Genomic DNA, 22,543 nt, shown 5'->3' on the forward strand with positions numbered 1-22,543 from the left:
GTTTATTTACAAATGCCTAAACAGGCAATAGAACCTTTCTTGAAGTGATTTTTTTTTTTATATCATTGGCTGGTGGAGTGTCTTGCCTTTTCACTGATAGGACGGCAACACCTGTCAATCGGCACTTTTCCTATTTAAACCCCCAGCTGGCCGAGGTCACTCATGGCTGCCCATTTACCCCTGAAGAAGCCAGAAAACTGGCGAAACATGTCGGGGGGCAGTTCTAGATTTTAAATGCTGTTCACTACTCCACTGTTGATAGGCAAATAGTAGTCCGGCTGGATCACTTTGCCATCACTCGTGCAGAAATCAGTTAGACACAGTAGTCACTGCTGTGTGATAAGTCTGTATGTAGTGTTAGTTGCCAAACAATACGTCTTGTCTATTTAGTGGGATGACCTTTCAAGTCACCCACTACGTTATATGGTTGTCTGACAACCGCATTTAGTTGGCGACAACACCGCAGACTAGGTACGGCAGGAATCTGCCCCTATAGTCGTAAGGGTGAGAGATTGTGCACATCTCTTTGCCCTTTCTAACTGACTAACAAACACATTCATCAGTGGAGTGGCGACTGTGCTTTTAACATCCCTTTAGTTTTTGTTTCTTGTCTGTGAATAATCAAGTACTGCAGCACGCACACATCTAGTGTTGGGTTTTAACATTTATTACAATAAAAGTGAAGTATTAATTTACACCTGGGTCAAGAAAGGTTCTATTGCCTGTTTAGGCATTTGTAAATAAACTTGTGAAATAACCTCACCCAGGTTAGGTCCTGAATAGATAGATAGATAAGGGAATTGTCTAGCTTGAGTTCCCCTCCAGCGCTTTTCTACTTCACTCCAGAGGGGAACTAAATTGGATCGCAGGACATATGTGAAGTGGCCTTACAGTAGAGTTACAGCATTACCTATTATATTCAGTGACGTCTCCTCTGATGTAGACGTTCTCTTTCCTCATCTTCTCCATTTAGCCCAGACAGCCAGCTATGGTGACTTCTTTCAGCCACATCTTGCCAGAAAAATACAGATTAGTCTCCCTCATAGAGAGAGTGCTCCCAAAAGTTCCACAAATAGTAATAATTTTCTCCCAGAGTGGTTTCATTAGTAGTATTGCACTATATGGTGATAATGCTCCCTGAGAGTGCCCCTGTTAGTAGTAGTTCCCTCCACATTGTGCCCAATAATAATAATGCCCCCACAGAAGTCCCAGTAGTAATAATGCTCTATAGTTCTCCCAATAGTGATAGTTCTCCCAATAGTGATAGTTCTCCCAATAGTGATAGTTCTCCCAATAGTGATAGTTCTCCCAATAGTGATAGTTCTCCCAATAGTGATAGTTCTCCCAATAGCTCCCAGTAGTAATATGCCCCCCAATAGACCCCCAGTAGGTTATAATGCCCCCTATAGTTCCCCAGTAACTATGCATTGCCTCAGCAGTAGTTTAGATTCCTCATGTAGTTCTCCAGTAGTTATAATTCTCCCTGTAGTGCCCTCAGCTGGTATAATGCCCACTATAGTGCCTCCAGTATATATACTACCCCCTGTAGTTTCCACAGTAGGTATAATCTCCTTCTGTAGTGCCCCCACTAGTTTTAGTTTGCCTGCACGCAGGGCAGATTTAGTTTTGTAAAACCACAGCGTCATACAGTACCCGCAATGTGTATGAGACACTTTGCTATTATTCTTAGTTGCGTAAATTTACATGCTGTTGTCATTGCATTTTTTATTTTATTTTTTATTTCACCCTTTTCAGTGAAATGGTGAGATCTGCTGCAAAACTCCAATTACGTTCCAGAAAATAGCACATAAAATTGTGCCAATGCCATGATAAATAGTACAGATTTATATGCGTTTCCGTGTGGTTTCGGTGCAGATTTCTTGCATATTTTCTGCACACAGAGCTGCACCATGTGCAGGCACCCTTATTGTCCTTTTGTAGTGCCCTCAGTGAATATAATGGCTCCCTATAGTGTCCTTAGTAGTTGTAATTCTCTTACTATTTATAGTTCTCCCCTGTAGTTATAGTGCACCCCTGCAGTTATAATGCTTCCCCCTTAAAGCCCCAGTACTATCCAGCCCCAAAATGACAAAAGAAAAACAAATATTTCACTGCTGCTCTCCGTTGCAGGCCACTTCCGGCCTGAGTTGCCCGCACCCCAGCTCAGGCAGTCACAATTGAGTCAACACGCTGCCTGTGCTCTCACACAGGTGGCCACAATGATGTCCTTACGTTGCGACAGTCTGTGTCATCTTCCTGTGTCAAGCTTCAGGCCTAGTAGCCCGAGGCCTATAAATAAAGCGCAGGGCAGGAAGCAACTGGATCCCATGCCTTGCTCTAGCATTCAGCTGCAGGCGATTCCGGTGCATGGTCGGTAACCACTATGTTTGGAACCCTGGCAACACCCCTGATCTTAACCATCCATAATCCCAATATTTAAAATCAAGCAGAGGTAAAATGTGTTGGAAATATCCATTACGGTAACCATCACCTTAGGAAACAACACTGCTTTTCAGAAATATGCTCTTTGTGGGTCGTTTGTATGATGGTATATTTTAATGTGCTATTCTATGTCTTTTAGGTACAACATGATATCTAGAAGGAATTTTAGAGAATGTCAGAACGATGGAACATGGAGTAATGAGGTCCCTGTATGTGAAGGTAAAGTGATAGTCTAGCGAGGCATGCTGTACTAATGTGGGTGGTCTTCGTACATAGAAGCTGTATGGGCAGTTGTTGACATCTGGTGCTCCTTTTATTCAGAGGCTGAATGTAGACTTACTTGCAGAAATCCACTGGAAGAGAAATTCTTCTTGGAGTGAAGTGCACCTTTTATTAAAAGGCCTCTTAAAAATAGGTGCATATATGGTCCTCTGTGCATAATAAAGTAAAAGGGGTAACTCATGTTTTTATAAAAAAAAAATCTATTTTAGCATATGTTACTGCTGCAGCAGCATTATGCATAAAGCCATCTTTAGTTTCTTCACATACCACTGTTTTCCTTGAGTTTTTCCCTTAGTTACGGCTGTTTAAACATTTACAATATGAGGACCTTCTCAAGATGGCTCCTCTGTCAGTTCTGAGGCCAAAACTGCTTTCCCTCACTTCACATACAAACTTGCTGTAGCCAGCAGCTTCCTGCCAGTCAATCAGATTGGATTACTGAGAGACGCGCCTCCTCACTCTGAAGCCTAATGTAGGCATGCAGTGTGAAGGACCGCCCCTCCGTCTTTCTATCTTCTTAGCCGGAGACAGACAAGCCATAGCAATGGTCTTTTAAGGGAGCAGTGGAAAGGTACAGGGGACATTAACCACCTCCCGTCCGCCTGTTGACTATAAACATCTGGGAGGTGGATCTCTATCTCTGAATAGACGTTTCTGAACGTCCATTTAGGGATCGCAGCTGCACGCTAATCGTGCAGTTGCAGAGTGGGTTGCCATCTGTCTGTGACAGCAGGGCAACCCAGAGAGAAGGCAGGGACAGTTCCCAGGTGTCCCTGCATTTTAGATCGCTGTATACAGATAAAGGAAGTTAAATGTCCCCCAGAGGTATTGTATGATCTTATGGGGGCCGCAAAGTGTAAAATAAAGTGTTAAAAAATAATAATAATAATTCACATGTAAAAAAAAAAGAAATTCCCCAAGTAAGGAATTAAAAAAAAAAAAGGTATAAATAGAAAAAAATAAAATAGACATATTTGGTATTGCCGCGTCCGTGACGGTCGGCTCTATAAATATATCACATGATCCACCCATGAAACATCATAAAAAAAATAAAATAAAAACTGTTAAAAAAAGCTGTTTTTGTCACCTTACATCACAAAAAGTGCAACACCAAGTGATCAAAAAGACGTATGTCCCACAAAATGGTACCAATAAAACCGTCAACTCATCTCGCAAAAAATGAGCCCTAACATAAGAAAATCATTTAAAAAATAATATAGCTCTCAGAACATGGAAACATTAAAACATTTTTTTTGTTTCAAAAATGCTATTATTGTGTAAAACTTAAATAAATATGAAAAAGTAACGATCTGCTCTATAAAAATGTCACATGTCCTAACCCCTCAGGTCAACGCTTTAAAAAATAAATAATAACTGCTAAAACAACCAATTTTTTGGTCATCTTGCCCCATAGTGTTATAATGAATGATCAAAAAATTATATGTACCCAAAAATAGTACCAATTAAACTGGCACCTTATCCCCTATTTACCAAAAATTGGGTCACTTTTTGCGAGTTTCAACTGTAAGGGTGCATCAGGAGGGCTTCAAATGGGACATGGCATCTAAAAACCAGTTCAGCAAAATCTGCCTTCCAAAAACCATGTGGCGCTCCTTTTCTTCTGTGCCCTGCCGTGTGCCCTTACATCAGTTTTACGACCACATGTGGGGTGTTTCTGTAAACCGCAGAATCAGGGTAATAAATATTGAGTTTTGTTTGGCTGTTAACCCTCATTGTGTTAAAGAAAAAAATTGATTAAAATGGAAAATCAGTTTTAAGTAACTTGAGGGGTGTAGTTTCTACAATGGGGTCATTTATGGGCAGTGGCGTAAACACAATCCATGGGGCCCCGGTGCGAAACTGATCTATGGGGCCCCCTCCCCGTCGCCCCCCCCCCAACCTGCCTCCAAGCCCCCTTCCCCCACTACCTCCCCTACTAGTGTTGTAATTATAGTGTTATGGGCCACAGTGCAAACATTTTTACAAAGAACCGGCAGATTTTCTTACTAAGGGCTCTTTCCGTGCGTGAGCGCCCCCCTACCCCCATATTATACATGTAATGGAGGCATGGAGCGCTCTGATGGGGCCCGAAATTGCCACTGTACTTTATGCCAGGGCCGAGGCCCCCTGGAGTGCCGGGCCTGGTCGCAACTGCGACCCTGGTATGTACGCCACTGTTTATGGGGGTATCCACTATGTAAGCCCCACAAAGTGACTTCAGAACCTGAACTGGTTCTTGAAAATTGGGTTTTGCCAATTTTTTAAAAAAAATTTAAGAATTGCTTTTAAAATTCTAAGCCTTCTAACGTCCTAAAAAATGATGCTAACATAAAGTAGACATATGGGGAATATTAAGTTATAAATATTTTATGAGGTATCACTTTTGTTTTAATAGCAGAGAAATAGAAATTTTGAAAATTGCGAATTTTCAAAATGTTTGGTAAATTTGGGATTTTTTCATAAATAAAGGTGAAATATATTGACTCAACTTTATGACTATCATGAAGTACAATGTGTCACAAGAAAACAGTCTCTGAATGGCTTGGATAAGTTAAAGCGTTCCAAAGCTATTACCACATAAAGTGAGATGTCAGATTTGCAAAATTAGGCCTGGTCAGGAAGGGGGCAAATGGCCCGGATGTGAAGTGGTTAATGAAAGCTGTTATTTATAAGGTAATTACAGATCTTTTGACAACCATGGACAGACTAACTCAGGTATACATGCCTAGCTCTAATAAACTAGCAAATAAAAAAATATGACCGTTACACTTTAATCCACACCACCAGTGTCGGACTAGGACGCCTAGGGCCCACCAGTAAAATTTTATTCTGGAGGCTCACTGTGTAGCAACATGCAAATAACCACCCACACAGCGGCAGAAGCAGCAAGATGCTACAATATGATTGATTATGGTGGCCCCTGCTTCGACTTCAAGAGGGAAGGTATACAGTACGTTAAGAGTATACTGGCTGGCCTGCCTCTGTACCTAAAAGTCACCTCAGCCACCTGATGCATGTATGATAATAAACTAGGTACGCTGTTAAATCTATTATATGATCACATATTAGAAAAAACAATGAAGACCAAAGGTGGCCAATTGGTAAAAAGTGGAAAACGGTGTCCACCCAATGGAACCAAAAGGACACCCGGAAATGTAACTCGGTACTAGCTCCCGAGTGAAACAAGCGAAAAAACAAGGAAATGGAGCTCGTAGTTCAGTGTATAAAAATATATAATTTTATTATGACATGATTAAAATGTGAAGCAATGAATAATATACCGTTAAAAAGTAAAAAGAAGCAGAAAAAAGAGAAAAGAACGCCACCCTGGGATAGCACACGTGTCAAATGTAAAACATGATGATCAATGAAATAGGTTATATATGGTACAGTGGGGTGTTGCACTGAAGCAACTCTGTAACAGCCTGACACCATTAAAATATCAACGGCTTATTCTGGCGATAGGCCATCAAAAGTTTAAACATGGATCAGACTGTACAGAAAATACATGTGTTTTTTTTACCCTTTTCACTGCCAGGGGTACACAAATACCACCAGAATAAAAAAAAAATGTATATTATACCGACATACCCAATTATTTTCTAAAAGTAGGTGTCTGGCACTTTCATGCACCTTTGCATCAAACTGTAACATTTTATTACATGTAATTTTTGTGGCTAAAAGCAGAGCCTTGGAGGAACACCACCCAAAATTAAACATTTGAGGTGTTGAATTCATACTTACTACTTATGGCATAATTAAAAATGAAGAGCCCAAAAATCTCTCCTTCAAAATACCAGTAAATTGCAAAAATAAATAAATAAAAAATTTATATATATATAAAAAAATTATATATATATAATCACAGTACAGACCAAAAGTTTGGACACACCTTCTCATTCAAAGAGTTTTCTTTATTTTCATGACTATGAAAATTGTACATTCACACTGAAGGCATCAAAACTATGAATTAACACATGTGGAATTATATACATAACAAACAAGTGTGAAGCAACTGAAAATATGTCAGTCTAGGTTCTTCAAAGTAGCCACCTTTTGCTTTGATTACTGCTTTGCACACTCTTGGCATTCTCTTGATGAGCTTCAAGAGGTAGTCCCCTGAAATGGTTTTCACTTCACAGGTGTGCCCTGTCAGGTTTAATAAGTGGGATTTCTTGCCTTATAAATGGGGTTGGGACCATCAGTGGCGTTGAGGAGAAGTCAGGTGGATACACAGCTGATAGTCCTACTGAATAGACTGTTAGCTTTTTTCTTGCCATAATACAAATTCTAAGTAAAGAAAAACGAGTGGCCATCATTACTTTAAGAAATGAAGGTCTGTCAGTCAGCCGAAAAATTGGGAAACTTTGAAAGTAAGGGCTATTTGACCATGAAGGAGAGTGATGGGGTGCTTCGCCAGATGACCTGGCCTCCACAGTCACCGGACCTGAACCCAATCGAGATGGTTTGGGGTGAGCTGGACCGCAGAGTGAAGGCAAAAGGGCCAACAAGTGCTAAGCATCTCTGGGAACTCCTTCAAGACTGTTGGAAGACCATTTCAGGGGACTACCTCTTGAAGCTCATCAAGAGTGTGCAAAGCAGTAATCAAAGCAAAAGGTGGCTACTTTGAAGAACCTAGAATATGACATATTTTCAGTTGTTTCACACTTGTTTGTTATGTATATAATTCCACATGTGTTAATTCATAGTTTTGATGCCTTCATAGTCATGAAAATAAAGAAAACTCTTTGAATGAGAAGGTGTGTCCAAACTTTTGGTCTGTACTGTGTATATGTGTGTGTATGTATGTGTGTGTGTATATGTGTGTATGTATGTATATATGTATGTGTATATATATATATATATATATATATATATATATATATATATATATATATATATATTTATAAAAAAAATTATATTCTCTGTGAATGGGGCGGGGGTCAGAAGCAAGGAGTGAAACAGCCTTCAGACAAGTGCTATTTCCCAGTTGTTTGACTTAGACTCCTGTGTAACTTTAAAGCGAAGATTCTGAGCTGTTGTATTGAAATGGTTAAATGTAAAAGAAGTAAGGAGTTGGCCATTGTGAGGATTCGTTGCATACATTAAAGGTATTCAAGTGTAACTTTTTTGTTTCCACAGTTCAGACCTGCCCCCCCCCAAATGCGATTACAGATGGGTCGTTTAGTCCAGATAATGAGGAGTACGAGTACTTGAATGCTGTGACTTATCAATGTAAAGATAAGACATACGCACTTATTGGAGAAAGGACTCTATCTTGCACAGAGCATGGAAACTGGAGTGCGGATCCTCCACAATGCAAAGGTTTGAAGAGTTTGAAGTTGCTATGTTATCTTTACCACTTACAACAATAGGTTTTACCACATTCCTATTAAGAGGGCTTATCCTTTTTAGTTACTGCATTTCCTAGCATTTGTGTGTCCTGTGAAATTTAGAAGGCACTATAGACTGTTGCTCTTTATTGCATTGGCAATGGACAGTGCCAACCTGTAATGGCTGCAGCTGATAAACTCACCAAATTGAAGTGTTCTGCATCTAAAAATCTTATTTTTTATTTTTTGCACCTTATCACTGTAACTGGGACATTTAAAGGAGCCAGTACACAGACAGAGCTGATCAGGAAAAGGCAGAAGCTGAAGATTGCAAGAGCTTTAATTTTTACCTGCAAATTCTTGGTTTATTTTTTTTCATTAACATATGAGGGCTTGTATGGGGTGAAATGTCGCCATATTTCATATTTCGAGACCCATAACTTTATTTTTTTATTATTATTGTCAGTTAAACTGTGTGAGGGCTCATTTTTTGAGGGGAGAGCTATAGTTTTTATTGTATATAAATGTAGACAGGCACTCTTCATCTGGAATCACCCGGAGATTTCAACACTTGTTTTAAGTGTTTGTTACATATAAACCTAAAACTAATAAATATTCCTAAAAGAATTAAAATAAAAGTAACACATTTAAAAAATCACAACTATATATCGGAGCATATAGTAAATCACATTTGGAGACTATCTGCCTCTCTCCACATCATCCAATATATGGTTGCAATTAAAATTGAAACAACAATATATGGTTGTAATATATAATACAACAGTGCGTAATACAGATGGTAGAACAATATTACTAACACTACTATATATGCAACCATATATTGGATGATGTGGAGAGAGGCAGATCGTCTCCAAATGTGATGTACTATATGCTCTGATATATAGTTGTGATTTTTTTTTTTAAATGTTACTTTTATTTTAATTATTTTTAGAATATTATATTTTTTATGTTTATATGTAACAATAAACACTTAGAACGAGCATTGAAATCTCCAGGTGATTCCAGATGAAGAGTGCCTGTATATTTATATACAAAAGTAATTTAATCCCGACAGGGTGAGTCACAAACAGAGAGCACCTGACCCAGTACAGACCAAAAGTTTGGACACCTTCTCATTCAAAGAGTTTTCTTTATTTTCATGACTATGAAGGCATCAAAACTATGAATTAACACATGTGGAAATAATATACATAACAAACAAGTGTGAAACAACTGAAAATATGTCAAAGTAGCCACCTTTTTGCTTTGATTACTGCTTTGCACACTCTTGGCATTCTCTTGATGAGCTTCAAGAGGTAGTCCCCTGAAATGGTCTTCCAACAGTCTTGAAGGAGTTCCCAGAGATGCTTAGCACTTGTTGGCCCTTTTGCCTTCACTCTGCGGTCCAGCACACCTCAAACCATCTCGATTGGGTTCAGGTCCGGTGACTGTGGAAGCCAGGTCATCTGGCGCAGCACCCAATCACTCTCCTTCATGGTCAAATAGCCCTTACTTTCAAAGTTTCCCAATTTTTCGACTGACTGACCTTCATTTCTTAAAGTAATGATGGCCACTCGTTTTTCTTTACTTAGCTGCTTTTTTCTTGCCATAATACAAATTCTAACAGTCTATTCAGTAGGACTATCAGCTGTGTATCCACCTGACTTCTCCTCAACGCAACTGATGGTTTCAACCCCATTTATAAGGCAAGAAATCCCACGTATTAAGCCTGACAGGGCACACCTGTGAAGTGAAAACCATTTCAGGGGACTACCTCTTGAAGCTCATCAAGAGAATGCCAAGAGTGTGCAAAGCAGTAATCAAAGCAAAAGTTGGCTACTTTGAAGAAATTAGAATATGACATATTTTCAGTTGTTTCACACTTGTTTGTTATGTATATAATTCCACATGTGTTAATTCATAGTTTTGATGCCTTCAGTGTGAATCTACAATTTTCATAGTCATGAAAATAAAATAAAACTCTTTGAATGAGAAGGGGTGTCCAAACTTTTGGTCTGTACTGTATATACACACATACACATATACACACACCAAAGAAAAGAACAGCACCTCCAGACAGAATCGCAGGTGCAAGCTACCAAGGCAACAATGTATAAAAGTACGAAAAAAATAGCAGCACACTACTAAATACACTAAGACTGGGTGAACTAGGTCAAATACATGACGCCCATACTTACTATTAGGCGGGGTAGAAGCTCTTAGCGCATATAATTGATCAAAAATATGTCGGGCCCATCTACCAGACGTCAAGGTGGCTTCTAATCAGATGGGACCTACTCTAACACGGAGTGTCCAGCTCAATTGTTAGGCCTATTGCACACGACCGCATGGCTTTTTCAGTGTTTTGCGGTCCGTCTTTTCACGGAACCGTTGTTCCGTTTTTTCCGTATGGCATATACAGTAATTACATAGAAAAAATTGGGCTGGGCATAAAATTTTCAATAAGTGTTCCGCAAAAACGGAACGAATACGGAAGACCTACATATGCATTTCCGTATGTGTTTTTTTTTTTTTTTGCGGACCCATTGACTTGAATGGAGCCACGGAACGTGATTTGCGGGCAATAATAGGACATGTTCTATCTTTCAACGGAATGGAAATACGGAAACCAGAATGCATACGGAGTAGGTTCAGTTTTTTTTTGTGGAACCAATGAAATGAATGGTTCCGTATACGGAACGCAACAAGCGGCCCATAAACTGAATAAAAAAACGTTTGTGTGCATGAGGCCTTACTCTGACTAAAACCACCAGGGGGTGGGCGGGGAGTGCTAAGTTCCACAGAGGACTCCTTATTCCTCTACTATATATACATATAACCAAAGAAAAGAACAGCCTCTCCAGACAGAATCGCAGGTGCAAGCTACCAAGGCAACAATGTATAAAAGTACGAACAAAATAGCAGCACATTACTAAATACACTAAGACTGGGTAAACAGGTGAGTGTGTGAACAGGGTCAAATACATGACGCACATACTTGCTATTAAGCGGGGTAGAAGCTCTTAGCGCATATAATTGATCAAAAATTTGTCTGGCCCATCTACCAAACGTCAAGATGGCTTCTAATCAGATGGGACCTACTCTAACACGGAGTGTAACTCCATTGTAACTCTGACTAAATATTCCACCTTGGGAGCTTGAGCATGCGCTTGTAAAGTACACTACGATACTTCTATATGGTAGTGTATTATGTTGTCAGCTCCTGGCAGAGTGTAATGGGAGTACTAAGATGGCGTACCTGGAGACTTTCATTAGACTCCTGACTGCCATGAAAACTGAATGTTTGTTTATTTAAATGCCACAGTCACTATGGACTATGGCTTCTTAGGGGTTCAACAGCTGGGATCAGTCCCATCCTAGCAGTTGTAGACAAGTGTCAGCTGTAAAGCACAGCTGGCACATATGGTGCAGGCTCAGTCCCTGAGCCTGCTCCATGCAGTCTCCTGACAATATCTTCAAGGTATTGTATTTAGGCACAACAGACAATATCCAATACAAATCGATACTGTAAGACTTTAGACCTGGTTTCCAAATGGACTAATTGTCTTTTCTCCAAATATGTTATTTTCTTGGCAAAATATAATATCATTTAAGTATGACAGACATGCTAGTTGAATGTTGTCAAAAATACTCTTGTAATTGTCTATCTTTGTTTGGTCCCCTTGCAGCGGTGGAATGCTCAGTTCCAAGTGTTGACAATGCAGAAAAAGTATCTGGATTTTCTGGCCCCTACCACCTAAATAATGCTGTTGAATTTCGGTGTTTACCAGGCTACACTATGGTTGGATCGGCCTCTGTCAAATGTAATGTTAGTAGTGAGTGGGAACCTGCTCTACCTACCTGCAGCAGTAAGTATCTTTTTCCATGACCTTGTAGTTATTGCATCACAGAGCTACCTGTACTTTTCTTCAAGTACAGTATATGGAACCTGTTCATGTGTTGGCATGTTTGTGCAGCAAGAAAAGATTTGATCTTGCTTTTTATGTATTGCAATTTTAAAAGAAGAGGATAGGAATCTAAGGGTACTTTCACACTTGCGTTGTTGGATTCCGGATCCGGATGCGGTTCAGTCTCACAAATGCATTGCAATACCAGATCCGTCTCTCCGGTTGTCATCTGGAAAAACGGATCCGGTATTTATCTTTTTCACATTTTTAAAGGTCCGGATCAGTTTTTTCGGAACACTTGGGGCCTTAATGCATTTCATTGGAAAGTGTTCCGGAATTTTGGATGGAGAAAATACTGCAGCCTGCTGCGTTTTTTTTCTGTCCAAATACCTTAAAAGGACTGAACTGAAGACATCCTGAACGAATTGCTCTCCATTCAGAATGCATTGGGATAAAACTGATCAGTTTTTTTTCGGTATTGAGCCCCTAGGACGGAACTCAATGCCGGAAAAGTTTAACGCAAGTGTGAAAGTACCCTAACAATATCTTGCTTGGACCTATGTGGTTTTGTACACAGAGCAAATGTACTGATCTTTTCCAAGGTAGTAACATGTTGATCATTATTAGAAAAATCATTGTTTTTTAAAGATCATGGAGTCATGGATATCGCCTGTGTTTCAGGAAAGCAGAGATGTAGCTAGGAGTTTAGCACAGGAGGGGTTAAATGCATCTCAGTGGGTCCCCAGCCCAATTGGCCCACCAAAATGTGTTTACAACTGCGGAGGCACAGACTTGTTTTCAGCAAGTCCACCTCCACCTCGGCTGCTACAAAGAAGCACTCCCAAAGGTCCCACCAGTGGTAATAATCATCATCTCCCAGAGAGCCCTTATTAGTAACAGTACCCCCATAGAGTGCCTCCATTAGTGGTAGTGCACTCCATATTGTGCCCAATAATAATTCCTCCCATAATGCCCACATAGTAGAAATCATTTCCCCCAAAGTGCCCCCAGTAGTTAAAGCTCCCTCTATAGTGTTCTCAGTAGTTATACTGACCTCTATATTGCCACCATTAATAATGCCCCCTATAGTGTGTCCAGTAGTTTTCTTGCTGTCCTATAAAGCCCTCGGTAGTTATAAGGCCCCTATAGGGTCTCCAGTAATTATGCTCTCCTATAATGCCCTCAATAGTTACAATGCGGCAGGGAGCAGGTACATGTGAATATTTCAATTGGTGATGCAGGTTACAGGAAAAAGTAAAAAGTGATTTATTACTGGAAAACCCTTATAAGCATCAAAAATACCAAGAAAGACTCTGATCTTAACTTGTATAGCTGCGCCATTCAAATGAGGAGCGTGGTCCCCCATTTGCAGCGGTCAGATCTGTGCACATCAGACACATAACTTAGTGAATAGATTTTCACAGTGAATAGATTTTCATCCTAGCAACCATGCGTGAAAATCGCACCGCATCCGCACTTGCTTGCAGATGCTTGCGATTTTCACGCAGCCCCATTAACTTCTATGGGGCCTGCGTTGCATTAAAACACACAACATAGAGCATGCTGCGATTTTCACGCAACGCACAAGTGTTGCGTGAAAATCACAGCTCATGTGCACAGCCCCATAGAAGTGAATGGGTCCGGATTCAGTGCGGGTGCAATGCGTTCACCTCACGCATTGCACCCGCGCAGAAATCTCGCCCATGTGAAAGGGGCCTAAGGGTGAATAGGACAAGGGTTCCAGCCCCTAAGGGGGCTAATAGTAAGTAAAAAAAAAAACACAAACACTAAGGCTACTTTCACACTTGTGGCAGTGTGATCCGGCAAGCAGTTTCGTCGTCGGAACTGCCTGCCGGATCCGCCGATCTGGATGTGACTGAAAGCATTTGTGAGACGCATCCGGATGCGGATCCATCTCACAAATGCATTGCAAGGATGGATCCGTCTCTCCGCTGGTCATGCGGACAGACGGATCCGTCTTGTATCTTTTTACACATTTTTACCGCTCTGCGTATGCGCAGACCAGAAGGACGGCTCCTGCATTCCGGTATTTTGAAGACATTCAGGCAAGTCTTCAGTTTTTTTCGCCCGAGATAAAACTGTAGCATGCTGTGGTTTTATCTTTTGCCTGATCAGTCAAAACGACTGAACTGAAGACCTCCTGATGCATCCTGAACGGATTGCTCTCCATTCAGAATGCATGGGGACATACCTGATCAGTTCTTTTCTGGTATAGAGCTCCTAGGACGGAACTCTATGCCAAAAAAGAAAAACACTAGTGTGAAAGTACCCTAAAATATTAAGTTTAAATCCCCCCTTTCCCAATTTTACATATAAAATATATAAACAATAAATAAACATATTACATAGCGCTGCGTCCGAAAAGTCCAAACTATTAAATTATAAAAAAAATATCTCCTATGCGGTGAGCATTCGCCATTTTTTGTGTCACCTTGTCATCCCAAAAAATAGGATAGAACTGTTCTGTTATGGGACGAACGTTTCATAAAATGCGAAATGCACGCTGCTTTTTTTTTTCTGTTAGTTTTTGCGCGCTATTGAGTATCGCAATACTTTTTTTATGGTGACAAAAGCGAATCAAAATTTTGATATCGAAACAACCCTACGCCGATCTGATCGGCGTAATGTTGTCACGATACCAAAATTTTGTTTCGATTTGGCGACTAAAAATTTAATTTGGCCCTTAATTTTTTCAGTTCAGGAGCCAATGGCTACTAGGTATTTTTTTTAGTCTGGAGCACTGAGATTTATCTGGGTTAAAGGGGTTTTCCCAGGAATAATAATCTCCATTTTTCAAACCTGCAGCCACAATACTTGTGATCAAAATTTTAAAATGGCATTTAAACAATCGGTGGTAAAGTGGTGGATGTCAGGTATGAGGCTTTTTGTCCCAGTAATGTAGTCCTGGAAGAAGGTCACTCCCATAACTCCATCCTGGGTGTTTGCCTGTAAAGGAGCCCAGATGGGGCTCAGTGTTTCTGATGAAAAGTAAACTGCCAAAGAGAGCAGAATGCGAGATGTGTGTTGTTGGTCTGAGGAGAAAGATCAGCTTGTGAGAGCCAAAATCAATACTGAATTGAAACTTGTTAAAAGGCCCCGAACTGATTTTTTCTGAATTAATCCTGACATTAAAGGGGTACTACACCTTTTTATTACTGATGATCTATCCTCCTAAAAGATCATCAGTATCTGACCAGTGGAAGTCCGACACCCGGGCCCCCAGCCGATCAGCTGTTTTGAGAAGGCAGCGGCGCTGACAGTAGCGCTGTGGTCTTCTCGTTTCTCCCTGTGACTATTCTCCCTAGCCTGGTCTGGCTCAAACCTGAGCCAGTGATAATAGTCATGACATCACCGGGCCTGCAGTAAGCAGCTAGAAGGCTGATCAGCGGGGGTCCTGGATGTCAGACCCCCACCGATCAGATACTGATGACCCATCCAGAGGATAGATGATCAGTAATCAAAACGTACAGAACCTCTTTAAGGACCTTTTTTTTTTTTTTTTTTTTTTTTTTTTTTTCCCCACTAAAGTGACCCTTTTAAAGTTGCTGTCTTTGGACTGTACATAATAAAACCTGGATAACTGAACTTCCTATGTACTGGTTTGTGACTGTTATACAGTCTATTGGATCCCATCTCGCATAGTCCCTGAGTTATTTAATAAAACATCCCAGCAGGAAACATCCCGACTTCCGGCACGCCCACCGACCAGCTGTTTGAAGGGGTTGCACCATCACTACAATGTTGACAGCTTGCTGGTAAACGTTGAGGAGGAAGCAGTGCTCCCACAAGGGCTGCAACCCCTTCAAACGGATGATCAGCAGGGTTGCTGAGAGAGGTATGGATGACCTATCCTAATATTGGAAAACTGGACTACCCTTTAAAAAAAACTGAGCATTTAATTTTAGGATAGCTACCTTACAATAGATGGCGCCAGAGGCACAGTTGTTTTTTTTTTTCTAGAAAGATAGTTAATTTGCATAAGGGTACTTTCACACTTGTGGCAGGATGGATCCGACAGGCTGTTCACCCTGTCGAATCCATCCTTCCGCTATTTTGCCGGACCGCCTCTCCGTCTCCATGACTATAATGGGGGCGGAGCTCCGGCACAGTACGGCAGTTCGCGGTGAGAGGCCGCCGGACTAAAAAGTCGGACATGCAGGACTTTTAGTCCGGCGGCCTTTCGCCGTGCACTGCCGTGCTGTGCCGGAGCTCCGCCCCTGTCCCCATTCTAGTCAATGGGGACGGAGCGGCGGCACGGCGAAATAGCGGAAGGACTGATCCGACAGGGTGAACAGCCTGTCGGATCCGTCCTGCCGCAAGTGTGAAAGTACCCTAATAAGAAACTGAACACAAGAGCAAGGAGGCACAACCTGAGATTAGCTGGGGCAAGATCAGTAGCAAAGTCAGAAAATATTATTTTACTAAAGAATAGTAGCTGCTTGGGGGGAAAAAAAACTTCCAGCAGATGTGGTTGGAAAATCAGCAGTAAATGAATGTAAACATGCCTGGGATAACTATGTATTATTTTTACTTTTATCTAAGGATAGATACAGACTAGATGGTCTTTTTTATTATTGTGGTACCAATGCTGTATTGTACTGGCCTGTCATGAATAGTAATGTATGGGATTATACTGTCAATTATCGACTGTCATCCATGTCTATATTGTGCTGCTGTGATACACTTTATTGAGCCCGAGGGAAATTTCAGTATCATGTCGTATGTTTTTGTGGATTACACATGGAAACCATGACTGAGTCCACGTGGAGATTTAACCCTTTAAACTCTGCTAAGTCTGTGTGCAGATCTGTGGTAGAAATTCAAGGGTCACAGTAAATTTGCTGTGTGAACATGCCCTTAGCTGGTTTAAGTTTAAATTTTAAATTATTTTGGACCTACATGATGGTGCCAAGGCTATACTCTTTGTAAAACTAAAATCTGCATATACAGTGCGTTTGGAAAGTCTTCAGACTCTTTCACTTTTTTCCCATTTTGTTATTTCGCTGCCTTGTGCTAAAATGAAAATAATTTCTAATTTTTCCCCATCATTCTGCATTCAGTACCCCATAATGAGAAGGTGAAAACAGAATGTTAGTAATCTTTGCTAATTTATTGAAAAGGAAAAACTAAAATTACATTGACATAAGTATTTAGACACTTTACTCAGTACTAGGGGTGCACCGAAATGAAAATTCTGGTCCGAAACCGAAAATTCAGGATGCCCTTGACCGAAAACCGAAACCGAAACTGCCTTTTTGCCCAAATACTTTTAAAATACTTTTTTTTTAATGATTTTATTAATAATTCTTTTTCATGAATGAAATTCATCTGTGGGTGGCGCTGTTATGGAGAGGGGGATCTGTGGGTGGCGCTGTTATGGAGAGGGGGATCTGTGGGTGGCGCTGTTATGGAGAGGGGGATCTGTGGGTGGCGCTGTTATGGAGAGGGGGATCTGTGGGTGGCGCTGTTATGGAGAGGGGGATCTGTGGGTGGCGCTGTTATGGAGAGGGGGATCTGTGGGTGGCGCTGTTATGGAGAGGGGGATCTGTGGGTGGCGCTGTTATGGAGAGGGGGATCTGTGGGTGGCGCTGTTATGGAGAGGGGGATCTGTGGGTGGCGCTGTTATGGAGAGGGGGATCTGTGCACTGTTATGGGCATAACAGTGCACAGATCCCTTTCCCCATAACAGTGCACAGATCCCTTTCCCCATAACAGTGCACAGATCCCCCCTCCCCATAACAGTGCACAGATCCCCCCTCCCCATAACAGTGCACAGATCCCCCCTCCCCATAGCAGTGCCATAGACCGATCCCCCTACCCATAACAGCCCCGGCCCTGCTGCTCACTGCATCTTTATTTTACCCTACAATCGTGACGCTCCGGTAACAACTCTGCAGGCAGAGCGGAGCGCGGCGTAACGTCACTTACTCACGTGACGCACCTGCTCCGCCCACTTTATGAATGAAGGAGGCGGAGCAGGCGCGTCACGTGAGTAAGTGACGTTACGCCGGCCTCCGCTCTGCCTGCAGAGTTGTTAGTTACTGGAGCCTCACGATTGTAAGGTAAAATAAAGATGCAGTGACAAAGTAAACCGCCCGCCCGCAGATGGTGGGTGACAAATCCCACACCCCATATTTTCGGCCGATATGTAACAATATCGGCCGAAGTGGATTAGGTGCATTTTCGGCCGATATTTTCGGCTGCCGAAATTTCGGTGCACCCCTACTCAGTACTTAGTTGAAGCACCTTTGGCAGCGATTACAGCCTCCGATCTTCTTGGGTATGGAGCCACAAGGTTTGGGGATTTTTCTGTAATTTTTCTCTGCAGTTCATCTCAAACTCTATCAGGTTGGATGGGACCGTCCGTGGGCAGCCATTTGTAGGACTCTCCAGTGATATTAGATTCGGTTCAAGTCGGGGCTCTGGCTGGGCCACTTAACGACACTCACAGAGTTGTCCCAAAACCACTCCTAGGTTGCCCTGGCTGTGAGCTTAAGGTTATTGTCTTGTTAAAAGGCAATCCTTGGGCCCATTCTGATGTCCAGAGCACACTGAATCAAGTATTCATTAAGAATATCTCTGTACTTTGCTGCTTTCAGTTTTACCCTCAACTCTGACCAGTCTCCCTGTCCTAGACGCTGAACCCCCCAAGCACGATGCTGCCACCACTATTCTTGGGCGGTGCCTGGTTTCCTTCAAATCTGATTCTTAGAATTGAGGCAAAAAAGTTCAGTCTTGGCTTCATAAGACCAGAGAATCTTGTTTTATTTTTATTTTATATACAGTACAGACCAAAAGTTTGGACACACCTTCTCATTCAAAGAGTTTTCTTTATTTTCATGACTATGAAGGCATCAAAACTATGAATTAACACATGTGGAATTATATGCATAACAAACAAGTGTGAAACAACTGAAAATATGTCATATTCTAGGTTCTTCAAAGTAGCCACCTTTTGCTTTGATTACTGCTTTGCACACTCTTGGCATTCTCTTGATGAGCTTCAAGAGGTAGTCTCCTGAAATGGTCTTCAGACAGTCTTGAAGGAGTTCCCAGAGATGCTTGGCACTTGTTGGCCCTTTTGCCTTCACTCTGTGGTCCAGCTCACCCCAAACCATCTCGATTGGGTTCAGGTCTGGTGACTGTGGAGGCCAGGTCATCTGGCGCAGCACCCCATCACTCTCCTTCATGGTCAAATAGCCCTTACTTTCAAAGTTTTACCAATTTTTCGGCTGACTGACTGACCTTCATTTCTTAAAGTAATGATGGCCACTCTTTTATCTTTACTTGGCTGCTTTTTTTTCTTACCATAATACCAATTCTAACAGTCTATTCAGTAGGACTATCAGCTGTGTATCCACCTGACTTCTCCTCAACGCCACTGATGGTCCCAACCCCATTTATAAGGCAAGAAATCCCACTTATTAAACCTGACAGGGCACATCTGTGAAGTGAAAACCATTTCAGGGGACTACCTCCTGAAGCTCATCAAGAGAATGCCAAGAGTGTGCAAAGCAGCAATTAAAGCAAAAGGTAGCTACTTTGAAGAACCTAGAATATGACATATTTTCAGTTTTTTCACACTGGTTTGTTATGTATATAATTCCACTTGTGTTAATTCATAATTTTGATGCTTTCAGTGTGAATCTAGAATTTTCATAGTTATGAAAATAAAGAAAACTCTTTGAATGAGAAGATGTGTCCAAACTTTTGGTCTGTACTATATATACTGCAAAGATGCTTCTTTCTGGCCCCTCTGCCATGACACCCAAATTGGTGGAGTGCTGCAGTGATGGTTGAGCTTCAAGAAAGATTCTCCCACCTGCACACAGGATCTTTAGAGCTCAGGCAGAGTGACCATTGGGTTCTTGGTCACCTCTTACCAAGGTCCTTTTTTCCTGGCCACCATGCTCTTGGGAACTTTCAGTGCATAAGAATTTTTTATTTTTTTCCCCCATTCTCCAGATCTGTCCCTCCACATAATCCTGTCTCTAAGGCTACTTTCACACTTGCGTTTGGGGTTCCGCTTGTGAGATCCGTTTGAGGGCTCTCACAAGTGGCCCCGAACGGATCCTTTCATCCCCAATGCATTCTGAATGGATAAGGATCCGTTCAGAATGCATCAGTTTGGCTCCGTTCCGCTCTGTAAGCGGACACCAAAACGCTGCTTGCAGCGTTTTGGTGTCCGCCTGGTCGTGTGGAGCCAAACTGATCCGTCCAGACCTACAATGCAAGTCAATGGGGACGCATCCGTTTGACGTTGACACAATATGGTGCAATTGCAAACGGATCCGTCCCCCGTTGACTTTCAATGTAAAGTCAGGACGGATCCGTCTGACTAACAATTAGACTTAGACTTCTTTTTTTTTTATACATAAAATGCAGACGGATATGTTCTGAACGGATACCATCGTTTGCGTTATAGGTGCAGATCCGTCTGTGCAGATACCAGACGGATCAGCACCGAACGCAAGTGTGAAAGTAGCCTAAGCTGTACTGGCAGTTCTTTTCTTCTCTTGGCTTGCTTCTTGCTCTGATATGCATTGCCATATATGAGCCTTTGTACAGACAGAGGTGAGTCTTTCCAAATTGTGTCCAATCAACTGAATTTACCGCAGGTGTACTTCAGTCAAGGTGTAGAAACACCTTAAAGATGATCCAGAGAAATGGGACGCCCCTTAATTTCAAGTGTCGTAGCAAAGGGTCTGAATACTTATTTCCATGCAAAATGTTATATATATTTTTTTTCTTTTTAATGATTCAAACATTTCATAAAAATTCTGTTTTCACTTTGTCATTATAGGGTGCAGTTTGATGGAGGAAAATGTGAAATTTTTAAAATTTTATTTTACCACAGGGCCGCGACATAACAAAATATGAAATGGTGAAAGGGTCTGAAAACTTTCTGAATGCACTATACATATACTTTGGTTTCTTATCTGACTGAGAGAAGGGCTGCTTGGTTGCAGATGATTATACTCAGTTTTGTGTATCTGTATAACTAAGGCTACTTTCACACCTGCGTTAGGTGCGGATCCGTCTGGTATCTGCACAGACGGATCTGCACCTATAATGCAAACGCTTGTATCCGTTCAGAACGGATCCGTTTGCATTATTCTGTCAAAAAAAAAGTCGTAGTCAAAACGGATCCGTCCTGACTTACATTGAAAGTCAATGGGGGACGGATCTGTTTTCAATTGCACCATATTGTGTCAGTGAAAACTGATCCGTCCACATTGACTTACATTGTAAGTCAGGACGGATCCGTTTGGCTACGCATCGCCAGGCGGACAACAAAACTCTGCCCGCAGCGTTTTGGTGTCCGCATCCAGAGCGGAATGGAGGCGGAACGGAGCCAAACTGATGCATTCTGAACAGATCCTTATCCATTCAGAATGCATTGGGGCTAAACTGATCCATTTTGAACCGTTTGTGAGATCCCTGAAACGGATCTCACAAACGGAATTCATAACGCCAGTCTGAAAGTAGACATATATATAACACAGCTACTCGAACATAAACTAGTATTTAACACTAATACTCATTTAACCTATTACTAACACCTTTTTTCAAACATCAGAAATTGTTACTCAGAGTCCAACAACGGTAGAAAAGAAAACTGTAGATGGAGGTAAAGCTCAACTCTGTTGGGTATACAGAAGAATAACTAAGCCTCAAAATATGTTTACATTATATAAACAACCATTTGCCTCATTTTCAGAGGGATCACTAAAAGGGATGGCATTATTTAGAAAAGGCTCAAAATGCTGTAAATGCTTTCTAATCCTGCTCTGCTTCCTGGTGCCTCTCAACACACCGTGACCACTTCAACCACAAATCGCAGCTACGGCTAGTTATTGGCTGAGCAGCCATTTCCTGTGTGTAAAGTGGAGGCAGAAATTGGGTGGAGAATAGGAGCTGTGGAGGATCGCATTTTACAGTGTTCTGAGCATTCTCCAATTTTTTTATTGGCTGACCATCCCCTTTTAAATTAAATTTTAAAAGATGTTACAAATGGGCTTATTTATTCTTAATGTGCATGGATAATACAGCATGCCAAAATCCACTTCTCACATTATAAGTGTCTTCTGTTATCTTATTGTTTGCTTCATAAATTTGTAGTTGGTTCTTTTTCTCTCCTTGTGTCTCTTAATTTTTGGCAAAAACAGGGTTGTGTGTGATTGAGTCTGTCTTTCTACTTTTAAATTTATGTAGGCACTGTTTTCTTTTCTATTTTTATTTATTATTATTTTTTTTAAAATAAGATTAATTAGCATAATAAATTAAACACAAGAACGAGGGGGCACAACCTGAAATTAGTTTGGGGATAATCAGAAGCGGCGTTAGAAAATATTTTACTGAGAGAGTAGTAGGAACAGACTTCCAGCAGAAATTGTAGACATTCTACAGTAACTGAATGTAAACCTGCTTGGGATAGGTGTATATCTATCCTAAAATGAAAGTAATGAAAAGTGCAGACTAGATGGACCATGTAGTCTTTTCCTGACATTATGTTTCTATGGATTTGGCATGGAAACTATAGCAGGAGTCCACATG

At 41.3% G+C, this 22,543-nt stretch overlaps 1 protein-coding gene across 1 annotated transcript in view; it reads left to right on the forward strand.

The window, feature by feature from the left end:
* The window catches only part of LOC120995070 (membrane cofactor protein-like), a 98,223-nt gene that overhangs the window by 42,869 nt on the left and 32,811 nt on the right, over positions 1-22,543 (forward strand). The window contains exons 5-7 of the mRNA XM_040424053.1: positions 2,582-2,661; positions 7,867-8,049; positions 11,747-11,926. Of these exons, the coding sequence (XP_040279987.1) occupies positions 2,582-2,661; positions 7,867-8,049; positions 11,747-11,926 (443 nt within the window). The remainder of the gene's footprint in view (positions 1-2,581; positions 2,662-7,866; positions 8,050-11,746; positions 11,927-22,543) is intronic.

This window comes from Bufo bufo, chromosome 3 (genome assembly GCF_905171765.1).
Source record: "Bufo bufo chromosome 3, aBufBuf1.1, whole genome shotgun sequence".
In the NCBI taxonomy this organism is placed as follows: domain Eukaryota; kingdom Metazoa; phylum Chordata; class Amphibia; order Anura; family Bufonidae; genus Bufo; species Bufo bufo.